The following is a 14,469-nucleotide window of genomic DNA, read 5'->3' on the forward strand; positions in this document are numbered from 1 at the left end:
AAAGTCTTTTTCACAATCAAGCTTCATATTTAATACCCACAAATTGATCAATTAAATAATTATTCTCTATCATTATAAAAAATAATATAACTAGATTTGTAGAATGCATCAAGCAAATTAATTTAAACAACAAATAATTAGTGTTCTTATAATAAAAAAAATTATGCAATTTATTTTTTATTTTGTGAAATTATTTTTCTGGATAACAATAAAACTAAATTTGTGAGATATGATATCATACAAAATAACTTAAAATAATTAATAATTAATATCCTTATAATAAATACTTTGTTGAGTCCAATGGGATCAAATTTGTGAAATACAATATTGTACAAATTAACTTAAATCAATTAATAATTAATATCTTTATAATAAATACTTTGTTGAGTCCAAGGGGTTGAACTTAATTGGTTGAAACATTGAGTTCTTGTCGTGGAGACCCAAATTCAAAACCCAATGGAGCATCTAATATGAAATTCTAAGTCTCTTGATCAATGAGATATCTAATATGAAATCTAAGTTATCTCTTGGTCTTCCATGATAACTACTACACTTGATAATGAACAATGCTTCCCTAAACTGGGGACCATCTTCCTTCCACCAGTGGGTGATTTCTTCACTCTGGAGTATGCGCTCTATTGCTAAGTGATATAACTCTTTCAACACATCTTTTCCCAACTAATATAACATATGATATAATTAATACTCTTTCAACTCTACAGTGATAATGCATATATCAATTGTATCACGAGATAGCCAAAATTGCATTTTGAAGCATTCAACTTCATATTTTCAATGAACACTGGACATATTTGCAAATGTAACAATGATGTTTGCGAAAACAAATAACACCTATTTGCCAATCTTTGCAATTGCTTGAAAAAAACATCTTACAACATTGCTTATTATAGTCTAAAGCCCACTTCACAAATTTAGATTTTCTACTGAAAAAGAAAAGCCTTCATTTTTTGATTCTCCGAAGAATGTAATATCATATTAGATGCCCCAAGTTTCACTTATTGGGATATAAATATTCTGATGCCATTCACATCCTAATACTCTACGCAGACATTTACAAAAGATTATGCGAAAAGCAGTTGAATGCATATTATTGTCAACAGAAAACACCAACATCAATAAAAAGCACCACTATCCAAAGAAAATTTACTAGTTCATTCTCTCATCATAAATAACCTGTTGCATTATTTGCATTTGATACCACACAGCTTAGAATCCTTTGGTACCAGATGACTGCAACCGCAATGCTTCTATTTTTCATTTTCAATCATTTGTCGTCACATATACGCACAATCTGTTTTCCTATGTTTTTACCATGAAAGAGACCAACAAAAGCAGCTGGTGCATTCTCCAGACCATCAGTAATATCTTCCATGCAAACAATTTTCCCTTCTTTGATATAACCTTTTACCTTCTCCACAAACTCCGGATATGTCTTTGCATAATCAGGTTCAAGGAAACCTTCCATTTTAATGCGTCTGATAATTATTTGTGACAGGTTCTTTATACCTTTACCCTGCTCCAAATTATATTGTGAGATCATCCCACAAACAGCAATTCGGCCAAAGATGTTCATGTTTTCAAGAACTGCTTCAAGCATATCACCACCCACGTTCTCAAAATAGATATCGATCCCATTTGGAAGGTACCTGAGAATACATAAAAAACACGTTTATCAATGTTTTCTACAATACAAGAAATCATTAGCGATAATTAAGTAAACCATAAATATTGTCAGAAATTAGTCTGTGTCAGGTTTCTCGGACATATTCTCCAACAGTCTATGAGGAATGTAGTATCCAAAGAAATAAAAAATATAAACAAGTCTAGCCTCCTTTATGCTGATAAGTAAATTAAACAGGAAACCAAATGTAAAAGTTGAAACAAAAAACAGCAAGACCTGTGCTCTGGTGAAGGACCCTAGGCTCATATCAACCTTCATTCAAGGCATGAGAGGGCCATCTACAATTTTAGAATATTTCACTGAGTTTCAGGGATAGGCAGCATCGTAATGGGGTTTTTGGTAGAGCAATTTTTTTTCATGATTTTGGGGATGGCGAGGAGATGGCAGAATGCTATTAAATAATATAAAAAAAAAAATATTTAAAATTTGAATATACAAATAAATGTAAAATATGTTAATGCAATCTAAAATAAGTGAGTGAAATTTAATCATCCTTGAGCCTATTTTTTTCTAAAACACTGGCGACAATAAGTGAAAGAGGTTGGTTGTGGTTTGCATGCATGTGCCCCTTGTTTTGTCTTTTGTCAGCCACTTTACAATTCTATAATGGGATATTAAAATCTTGATTGCATTTATTGTGGAATATTTTAAGGTTTCTCACCCTTAGGGCAGTAATCCCTTTTGTTTAAATGGCGCCCATGCCTTTTCTTCAACTATTAATGCCGAAGTGATAGGAATTTGAGCATACAATGGTACCCCTATAGAAGAAACTTCGCAAGTTTGTTCCAAGGTTTCCCACAATGTATAGCTTCTAAACTGCTGAATATTGGTCTTCTGAACCCTAGTTTTGGTAACAATTGTAAAGGGACTGAACAATTTATGCATATTGATCATTTTGTTGGTCACATACCTTCTCAAAGTATGCTTTGCAGCAGGGTAGATTCTGCATGGGTCCCCCATCAGGTTAAGCTTGATGCTACTCAAAACTTAACCAAAGGGTTTCTTCCTCTTCCACTTTGCGAAAGCTAACCATACAGATGCAGTCCTCTGCCATGGTCCCTATTATGTGTGTAGCTCTTTGCTAGTTTTCTTTCCCTGGAGAAGGGATTTCATTGTGTCTGACCAACAAGCTCGTAAATTCAGGTTGTCATTGTCTTGTTGGTCATTCCACAACCATATGCTTCCTCCCATGGAAGGGTGCTATGGAGGGCCTAAGATGGCAGTATTTAGCAATTATTGCTGTAAAATACAATTAAAATTTTGGGAAGACAATATCACATAAAAGGGAAAATTTTGGATGGACCATTAAAACTTATATAAGATCATACCAAAATAAATATCTGATCTATGATATACTTTTAAAAATGATACATATTTTCACATTTGAAAGGCAACTCTGAATGGATAACTGTCACAAAATATTGGTTTGATAGGCAGGGTCAATTGTCAAATTTAGGTGCTAGAGGTAAGTGTTGAGACTGAAGTTTTTTATTCCGCTGAACTGCAAATTCATGTTTGTGTGCAGATAGACCTCTCCAAAGATTTAAAAGAAACTGTTGAAATTGTATATGGTGAAATTGGGAATTTAAATATTGTAAAACCAAATAAAGATCCAACCACATAAACCCTAGTTCTACAATGAAATCCACCATACACCAATGAAAAACCTAAAAACATGCAAAGCAACAAATAAGAAAAATTATATCATTCACATGCTCATTAAGGTTTGATCTCCAATGTTTCATATCTCCATTAATCTTGCTTTGATATTTTAGTTGCTCTTAGATTGTATGTGTGCACAAAAGCCCAACAAAGAACGGATTGTGGTTGTGTATGTAGACGCTTGACCGCTATGAGGATTCACACAAGCATTAGAATTCATATTCGCATTAGCATGAGGATTAGGATTAGGGGTTAATAAGGATAAAAGGATTTTCTTTTATAGAGAGTACCACAAAAATGAAGGGATATTATTAAAAGGTGGAGGGATAATTGATCGGCTAGGATTGAAGGGTAGATATAGAAAATAGAAAAATATTAGGGAGGTGGTTAAAGGTAAATTAAGAGATGAATGACAAGTGTCATGGAGCGAAAAAGCTAATGAATTAATTAAATAAATAAAGATTCATTTGATTAATAGAAGAAGTGAGGATAAATTAAATAAATAAAATATTTATTTAATTTAGGGAAATGATAGATTAAATAAATAAAATATTTATTTAATTTAGAGAAAGGATAATTTAAATAAATAAAAATATTTATTTAAATAAGAAAGGTTAGAAGAGGATTAGTGAATTAATTAATTAAATAAAAATCTATTTAATTAATAGAGGCTTAGGATAAAATAATTAAATAAATAAATTAGGCTAGGACAATTTTAGGTGTCTACATTTTGCCCCTCTTTGAGAATAAAAATATATTTTGGCGTCGTTGCCTTAAAAGAAATCGGGTCAGCCTTGAGTGATTCATGTCCGTAGATCCCATCAAAGGTGAGAAGAGGCCAAAGGGTGGTCAAGACCAAGCAATTAGGTGATTTGCCGACCCTCGGCTAGAGGGAGCACAAAGACGAGTCGAAGCTTGGAAGTACTTGGAGTGTTAGGATGCTGGAGGTGGACGTGTAGAGGACGTGCGCGTGTCTGCGAGTGCAAGGAAAGCATCATAACGTAGCAGTCGGAACAGTTCACTCAGGTCCGATACACCTGGAATTACTCAAAGCATTGGGGACGCTGAAGGTGGACATGTAGAGGACGCCTGCGTGGCCGAGAGTGCAGGGAAAGCACCGAAACGTAGCGGTCAAAACAGTCCACCCAAGTCCGGCACACAAGGCGAATACACACGTACCTTCCGACTAAAAACAATGTTGAACACCCAGGAGACGGGTCGGAGGACCCGGTACGGCATTGCAAAACATGCATAACCATTTGGGAGGCAAATGGCCAAGATGATAGGGAGTACTGGCTGAAGGCATTTCCCGCCACCCTTCGGGGGATCGCGATTGACTGGTACACAGACCTCGACGCCCAGCACAAGACGAGATGGAGTGATCTGAAGAGGGCGTTCAAGGAGGAATTCAAACTCTTGAGGGATGATAATGAGATCGTGGCCGAAATCTATAATACTAAGCAAGGGAAAAATGAGAGTGTACGCGCTTACAATTGTAGGCTCAAAGAACTGTTGAACAAGATGGAAAACTAGCCAACTGACAGGTTGAAGAAGAGGTGGTTCATGGAGGAATTGATACCCTCAATGCGCAAGAAGATGAAAGTAGTGCCTCCGTCCTCATACGCTGATGCGTACAATCAAGTGATGGACATCAAGAGTGAAAATAAAACTTCCTCTCGACAGAAGAGGAAGACTGATGATGATGAGAGCACCAAAGGAAGCAGTGACGAAGAATCCAAAACCGCACGAGCCCTTTGACGAGATATGTTGAGAATGATGAAAGAATTGAAGGCTGAGAAAGGAACCAACAATGAAGGTAATGAACTATGGTGTATTGAGTGCAAAAGGGAGGGGCACACGAAAGGTAATTGTCCTAGATATATGTTTTGTGAAATTTGCCAAGTGCTGGGGCATTCAATCAAGGAATACCCATACAATTTGAAGATGAGAAGTACACAAGTAGAGTCCAGCCCATCGAAATCACATAATGTATTGCCAAGTGGTTATGGAAATCAACGAGGGCGAAACCAAATACAGTACGACTCTAGAGGATGTCCTATCATACAGTGTCGGCAATGTAGTGAATGGGGACACTTTGTGAGAGACTGCCATAACAAGAAAGACAACATACAATTATTGTGCAAATGGTGTGGACTAGGTGACCATGAAGACACCAACTGCCCGAATCAGAAGGGTATTAATATGCTGGACATGGAGGAACAAGAGGACGTAGTTTTGACAATCACAAGAGCACAAACAAAGGCGGCGATGTATTCAAACTCCGGTACGGAAAAGGAACAAACCGAAGTAGAACAAGTGTCGGCGAAGGAACAAGTAACTTCCAATGGAACTGCAAGTATGTCATTGCGGGAGTCAGAGAAGAACATAGTCCGGCAGGTGCTACAAACCAAAGAAGCAAAAGTCGGCATTGAGTCGCGATTAATCGTGAATAATCGCGAATCGTCATAAATGTCAATTGTTTCCCCAAAGTCGGGCCAAAAAATCGTTGACTATCAGTCAACGACTTTGGCCGATTAATTGCGGGTAGAACTTTGCAAAATCGTGTTTAAAAATTGCGAAATATCTGCTCGGCTAAAAAAATGACATAAACCCTAAAAATCACCTGTGAAAATAGACCGATTCTGGGTATAGTTTGCATGGAATCAGTTAGGGTTCGAAATTTATCCTTAATTTTTTGCCAGACGTTTTGACCTCTGCAAAACCTTAATGACTTTCTGTATCGCTGAAAATTGAAACCTTAAATATTTTTGTTTGCATTTTGAATAAGAGCCTCACCTTGTCTCGCTGTTTCACTTGGGAATTAAAAATTAAAAATTGGAAATAACGTTTCTGCAACTGATAAAGCTTGAGAAATACGAGAATAAGCTTTCCGTCGTTTCCTTATTTTTGGTAACTTTATATTATTGAGAACTTTAAATTAAAATCTGAACTCTAAATTAAAAACTATGACATCTAATTTGGGAGATTATAAACTTTATATAGGTATTTATAAAAATAATTATAAGCGACAATCCTTACATTCATTTATATTATTGTTTACTATATGTTTAATATATAATTAAAAATAATTTAATAATTAACATTATAAAATAATTTGTAAATTAAAATTATTATACATTATATTAGTGTCATTTATTAAAATATATAGAATAATTATATAATTTAATAAAATTGTAAATTAGAAATATAAATAATTTAAAAATTATAAATTAAAAATTCATATCTTTATAGACCATTAATAAATGTAAATATAATAATATTTATTTTTAATTTATAATATATATTATTTAATTTTTAATATATAATTAATATATATAAAATAATTTATAAATTAAAATTATTATATATTATATTAGTGTGTAATTTATTAAACTATATAGAATAATTATATAATTTAATAAAATTGTATATTAGAAATATAAATAATTTAAAATTTATAAATTAAAACTTCGCATCTTTATAGACTATTAATAAATGTAAATATAATAATATTTATTTTTAATTTATAATGTATATTATTTAATTTTTAATATATAATTAATATATATAAAATAATTTGTAAATTAAAATTATTATATATTATATTAGTGTGTCATTTATTAAACTATATAGAATAATTATATAATTTAATAAAATTGTAAATTAGAAATATAAATAATTTAAAAATTATAAATTATAAATTCGTATCTTTATAGACAATTAATAAATGTAAATATAATAATATTTATTTTAAATTTATAATGTATATTATATCATTTTTAATATATAATTAATATATATTTAATTTATACTATATTTAATTTTAAAAATATATTTATTTTTTATACTATATCCGATTTTTTGCCGATTTTTTCCCGATTAATTCCCGATTTTTTCAAAAAATCTTATACTTTTGTTTTGTCGATTAATTCCCCAAACGATTAATGCTTCTTTGCTACAAACAACAGTAAACACAATGCATCTTGTTGCGTTGGCTCAAAGAAAATAAGATTAATTGATACAACATTTGCCCTAGTATGAGAGTGGTATGCCCCCTCGAGAGATTGGGTGAATTTTTTTGAAAAACTGTAGACAATCTCTCAATAGGAAAGAAAGGCTAGAAGGGATAACGATAAGACAACAGGTTCAAGGAGGTGAAAATCAAGCTCGAAAGGGATCACGGGGCAGTGAAAAGGCATCGAGAGGCAAGCACAACCAATTAGGGTTCCACGACCTATATATAGGAGCCACGGGGAAAGACATCCTCATTTGCATCCTTGTCATTTGAGAGATCAGAGCACAGAGCATCTAAGGAGCTTGAGCAAAGCAGACATCAAGTCCAGAGCTATGGCGGTTAGATTGCATAGGTTCGATCGAGTTTGACGCTTCGAACAACCAACAGACATGGGTGAGCCGGTATGTATCTCTAACTTGCTTGTCGATTTTGCATTTATGACGCATTTATTAGGCAAGAAGTGGGACGAAACAGAAACGTGGTCATAGGTTTTTAGGGTTTCAGCGTGTATAGGTTACATCTAGGTGCGTATAGGATGTGACAATGCATGTAGGTAGGCTAGATCTACGTGTATGCTTGTAATGTCATATGTGTCTGCAACTTCTGCATATATGCTATTAGTTCGCGTATAGGTAATAAAACTGTGTGCGCGTCGAACAGTGGCCCGTATATGTCTCGCAAGCAAAATTTAGGGCAAAAACCAGTTGCAATGTGATAAACATATGCAACAGATTGGATAAACTCTTGAAGTGATAGACTATGATAGGTGCCCCAACGAGGTAAGGCAAAACTATGGTTTAGTGCAATGTGATAAACATATTACATTGATAGCAATAGCACCATGCGATAAACATAAGCACTACAAAGATAATGCTAACCAAGCAGCACCATGTGGTAAACATAAGTACTATGAGGATCGGATACCAAAACGATACTATGTCATAAACATAAGCACCACAAAGATAGGGTTAGGAAAGTAGCACCATGTGATAAACATAAGTACTACTAGGATAGGATAATGGCCAACTAAGTAGTACCATGTGATAGATATAAGTATCGCAAAGATAATGCTAGATAAGAAGCACTATGTGATGAACATAAGTACTACTAAGGTAGGATAAGATAAGAAGCACCATGTGATAAACATAAGTACTACTCGGATAAGATAATGCAAGGGGCTAATAATGGGAGACTGATGCAATTTTGCTTGGTATGATTGTAGGAGTACTTGCCTCTCTTGGATTCGTAGGAGAGATCCCATGACACAGAGACTTTGGCCACAGTTGACAGAGGATGACCACAGAGTGCTAGACGCGATGGGTTTGAGACACATTATGTTCATGCTTGAGGTTTGGGCGAACATGGGATTGTTGACTGCACTAGCCGAGACTATGGCATTCAAAGAGCTGCTCATTTCATTTGTCGACCGGTGAGTTGTCGGTTACCTTGGAGGATGTTTATAGAATACTGTGCATTCCAATCACTAGAGAGATAGTAGTTTATGAACAGGACGGGGATGAGGATGCTCTGCACTGAGTGTTCGCTAACAAGGACCTAGACATTTGAGGTGGACACGTGAGTTGGAAGACCATGTATGCCAGCAGGGAGGTTTTAGCAGCAGTTGCGGGCAAGGTAATTAATGGATATCTTTGCCCAAATAAGATGACACATGGTTTAGCGGCTGGATGGGGACAAGCCATGGAGATGTTGATGATGTAGTCTACTCAACTTGCATGGGGCCCATGTATGTTGGCCCACTTGTACCATGAGCTACATCAATTTGTCTATCTTGGTGGATGCAACATTGAATGTGGAGTCACATTACTATAGGTATGGTCATATCAGCACATTCCAGGCCAGTGTGCTTCAGATTGAGGGTACATGGTTAGTCCTATGTACATTATTATTCTATGATCATTGGAGGAGGGTCATCGACAACATAGAAACTGTGATATGGAGACCCTACCTCGATTGCGAGGACTGGTAGGAGGATGCCATAGAGCTCCCATTTTGCTACAAGACCAAGTGCTTGATTGGGCGGATGCCCTATATACTAGATAGGCATTTACCGAACAAGATATCCAAGCAGTTTGGCTGGGTACAACAAATGCCTCGAGGGTCAGGTGAGTTTGCACGAATAGTGCGAGAGCAGGTACACTGGGGACCAATTTTGTCATATGAGACTACTGTGGCCGAGTTCCAGGTGCTTGTCCTGATGCCTTGGGATCTACACAGGGATATAGCAGATGCAAGGATGACGCCTAAGTATGAGGTGTATTTCAGAGCACCCTCGTTTCCACAACTGACAGGAATAGGGGAGCCACCACTTGTTTTAGAGGATGATGATGATGATAAGGATGGGAGGCCGGGTTTGAGGAGATGGCGAAGGGGAGGAGCTAGGAGGGTGGTGCAGGAGAGGGGAGGAGGAGAGGGAGATGGAGGCTGACATGGGGGAGACAAAGGTCAGGAGGGTAGGCCACCATGAGGGAGAGGGGGACAACCAACACAAGTTACCCCACAGGTACAGATTAGATAGGTGCAGAGGCAGGATGCCCCACAACAGGCCAAGGGATGGGGAGAGGATGAAGGAGGGGAGTTAGCTATGCTATGGGAGAAGGTTCAGACACAGGCCGCAGATATAGAGTATTTGGAGGCACAGGTGGCTAGGATGAGACAGGAGCTACAGGAGGCTCGGGATGTGAGGGACAGGGCCATAGAGAAGTATACTATTACAGAGGAGACCATCCGAACTGCAGGGGTTGCCCAACAATGAGATACAACTACAAGTTATGCATTTTGCTTAAGTGGGTGGTGAGATTATCTATTGGAGGAGTCTATGTGAGGTAGCGATGCCACCACATTTGAGGGAAGGGATCTATAGACAGGCGTCCCAGGCCACATCAAGGAGACAGGGGCAAAGGGCATCTAGTGGTGGAGTCATGGGACCACCACCACCAACAAGATCAGCAGGGGGGACACAACAAGGAGATCTAGGGGCTGGACTGTTAGGAGCTCAAATTCCATTGAGGCCTACAGGCTCCAAGGGAGGGAGTTCATCATAGTCCTCTCGAGTCCATATTGTACCCGTTTTGTATATGATTTTTAATCAGACACCTAGGACATTTGTAGTCATATGATTTTTTGACATCATTATATCATGACACATTATTTTTTTGATATATACATGAGATATGACCTATTTTGACGATGACTATATGGTGATGATCTTATGTGATGCATGTATGATTTTGCTTATGATATGATGTGACTATATGTTTTATATGTCTATGTGATGTGTTGGATGAAAATTTTGTAAACTTGGGAAGTTCACAAAATTGTGGTTTCAGCCACAGTGTGTGAGATTGAATCTCTCCTAGTTATAAGGGAAGGCTCCCCCTTTGTTTACTACTCTCTTTAATTAGTACAAAATACAAACTTTTATTCCTAATCTAAGCTTGGGTAATATAGCATCCTATTCTCTCTTTAGAATAGATGTTTTTTCTTTTCTCTTTTTTTTTTCTAGAAAAAAAGTTACAATTGGAGCAGTAATGATTAATTCTACTTTAAAGTCAATACAAAATAACTTAAAGCATGCCAATGAATGATACACATAAAGAGAAACAAAGTTTCTATAAAGGCACAAAGTCCTCTGTTGCTTCTCCGGGATGAGAAAACAGTGTTCAAGCTAAAAGTCTTGTAATCACTATAATCCTATCAACCTATTACAAATAACTTTTGTAACCCAAGATATTTTACCAAGATAACAAAGTCAAGTACAAAGTCTTTGTATTGATAGCTAATTACAATTTTGATAATCTTTTCTTGAAAATAATAAAATGAAGTTCAAAGTCTTCAAATTCCACCTCTTGTACTAATTGCTAATTCAATTTTAACAAGAGCTAAAATGTAACACAAAGTTTACAAACCAACACTTATTCTACTCTTTAATACTATTTCAACACAAAGCTTTTATTTGATCAAAACAAGGTTTTATCACAAGAATGACGTAAGAACACTCTCACCATAAACCACAATGTATTCAACACAAAGTTTGAATGCCAAAGATGTCTTATTTGATCAAACTCGCAAAATAGCAATATAAACTCAATGTTTCACTTTGCTCTTCACTTCGGCAGAGTTTTGTTGCATAAAATTAAAGATTCAAATTACAAAGAGCAACCTCATATATATAGGTGAGGTGCAATGAGCTAATCTAGAAAAACTGGGACTAAATCAAAGAAGAGTCACATTTGACTTAGAACTCGTGCATACGCTAGATGTAAAAACATAAATACAAAATGACACTTGAGGTGTCGAAGTCTTATTACAAAATGCACCTACAACTTTAGAAAATACTGTGTCACCAGCCACTGCATTATGATCTTGCTTCATGAATTCATCGAACTTTTGAAGAGCAATCTTTATCTGTTCTTCAACAGGTCCCTTGGTATGGCTTGTGATAACTTTGACTCGAGTGATCGAATCTTCGAGACTCACATAGCACTTTTTGTGCTTATTTAGAAAAGAAGACAGCTCATCCAAATTGACTTGAATGTCTATTAACTTATCAATGGAAGATATTGAGAAAACTTCTTTGTCCACCTCTTCTCCAATGAGCAAACTAAATTATTTGATAACAACAAGAGGCTTCTGGTTTTCATCAAGGAATGTATAGGGAAGTGCTGATATATTTTCAATGATCTCTTTTCCTTTGTCATTACATTCCCTTTGAGCCTTTCTCATATCCTTGATAAGCATTTCCAAGGTGTTCATTTGATGTTCTAGCGCTTCCCTTTGTTTAAGGTACATATCCCTTGAATGAAGCACTCCATTATCAACCAGAACATCTAATTGAAAATCTTCTAACTTCAACCATGAGTCGAAGTCTTTCTTGTGTGTCTCTAACCCTTGTGAGAAAAGATCCAATGTTTTATCTATCTCAGACTTAACTAATGAGATGTGTTCCCTGACTGAGTATCCTGGGTTGAGGATCCTTTTTGACTCTTATCTTTTCCAACTGTGAATTTGAATTTTGGAGCCTTTGGAGCCATTGGATCTTGTCTATTCTTAGTTCTAAATTAAGAAGTCTTTCCAACTGGCCCTACAATGTCATCCTCTGATCCAGTTTGAAAAGGTTTTAATCGACTCCCTTTCTGTGTCAGACAAACATTGGTGTTGGCAAGGATATTCTGAAATCTGGTCCTTAGTGAAGTATTTTCCTTTTGGGACCATTGAATAAGAGGCAAAAGTGAATCTGCAACCTTATTCCTTTCATATGTAGGATCTAAGATGTCTCCATCATCTTTGAGATCCTCAAGGATATCAACAAGGTTGAGGTTCTCAATTTGCTCCAAAGTAAGGCAATAGTAGTCGAACCTTTTGATATCCTCTTATGTTCTGCAGTCAATCCAAACATCCTCTACCCGGTGAACATGTGTAACTTTTCTTAAGTTTGTTCTTCATACCTGTTGTGACGTCTTCACACATCACCCCATTTCAAATGGGGACCCCACTTTTCCCCTTTAAAGTAGAAGTTTTGCCTGATTTCCTAGTGTTTGCCTTTGCTTATGAGAGGGTTTTTGAATTTTGAATAGGATCATGTGTTTAAAATGTCAAAATGTTAGAGTGATCTTGAGTTTTGTCTAAGTCTAGGGTTGGTGTTGAGTTTTAATTTTGCCTTGACATTTGGGCGTAAATGCGTTTAAGTGTGGTAAGTCGGTGATATTTTTGTGCCTAAGCATCAAGAGGTCCTGTAGGGGCTATTTTTGTACTCCTAGGAATCTATTCAAGTCAAATTTGCACTTTATTCTAGTGAAATCCCTATTTTATCGCTCAAGTTTTGATAAATTTGGCTAAGTCTCGATGTGTTTTAATGAAATTTGAAGTGTCCAAATGATTTTGAGTGGTTAAATTATTAAATTCCTGATAAAATCCATGTTCTAGTGGTCAAAAGGTCAAAATTCCTAATGGGAGGTGAATTTCCCCTGGATTCCTGATTGACCTAATTTTTCCCCCACTCATTATCCAAACATGGGGCAATTTTCCACCAAGGAGGTAAAATTTTGACTAAGTATGGGAAATTATCTTGATGACCCTCGATTTTCCCCTGGAATGTAGATAACTTTGATCTAGATGAAATTTCTTTTCCTGATGAAGATCGATTTTCCCCAGGATAGTTTGTGAACAAGTTTAATGGATTTTTTTTATGCATGGATTTTTATCTGGATGGGGGTCGATTTTCCTCAAGTGGCAGTTGAAATGGTTTATGATACTTTTTAATGAGGATTTTTATCCCGACATGGGGCAATTTTCCACCAAGTTGTTATAAAGGCAAAATTTTTATCCCACATTGCTTGTGTGGTGAAGTTTCAAGGCAAAAACATGTATAAGTATGCCCAGCCAGCATTCAAAATGATAATATATTTGCTGATTGTGATTGCTAAGTGGCAGATTGAAAATGATTTATTGATTCCAACTGGGCAATTTTTATCTAAGTGTCCATTGGACACCATTTTTGAGAGCTAAGTTGCAAATTTGAAGAGTTTGTTTGCCCAATCAGACCTGGGCATTGCCATTGAGGAGAGCTACAACAAGTATTGGTGGCTGATTAAGCCATATTTTCTGTGAACTTGAGGTGGCACCATGATTGGGTAGGCTGCGATTTTGTTAGTGAGGCAGATTATGCCATGTTTTGGGAAAATTTGAAGGTATTGCTGAGCTCCATTGAGGTTTGAAGGCTGCCATCACACTCAGATCAGAATTTTTCACCATTGCTGGAACTGATTTTAATACCATTGTTGGCTGAAGTGTGCATTTCCAGATTTAACTTTTCACTCACAGCCATCTTCACACTTGGGCGATATTGTTGAGAAGTCATTTTAGAGTGGTTTGGAGGGATTTTTTGAGTACACCATTGCTGGTGTAAAGTCTGAAACAGGTTGTCTTCAGACTTACTTTTCATTTCCAGCCACCTCTACATTTGAGAAATTTCACTTGTGCATCATCCTTATGAGTTTTTTGAGCACTTGGTGGAGCTTCCATTGCCGATCTAAGTCTGAAACCTCACTTTCAGATTTGTCTTCAGACTTAG

General features: G+C 36.3%; 1 protein-coding gene across 1 annotated transcript in view; it reads right to left on the bottom strand.

Moving 5' to 3' along the window:
- Positions 1-945: 945 nt before the first annotated feature.
- Positions 946-14,469, bottom strand: part of LOC131055022 (2-alkenal reductase (NADP(+)-dependent)) — a 47,826-nt gene continuing 34,302 nt past the window's right edge. Inside the window, exon 6 of the mRNA XM_057989631.2 lies at positions 946-1,667. Within this exon, the coding sequence (XP_057845614.2) occupies positions 1,286-1,667 (382 nt within the window). The 3' untranslated portion in view covers positions 946-1,285. The remainder of the gene's footprint in view (positions 1,668-14,469) is intronic.

The sequence above is a fragment of the Cryptomeria japonica genome, chromosome 6 (assembly GCF_030272615.1).
Source record: "Cryptomeria japonica chromosome 6, Sugi_1.0, whole genome shotgun sequence".
In the NCBI taxonomy this organism is placed as follows: domain Eukaryota; kingdom Viridiplantae; phylum Streptophyta; class Pinopsida; order Cupressales; family Cupressaceae; genus Cryptomeria; species Cryptomeria japonica.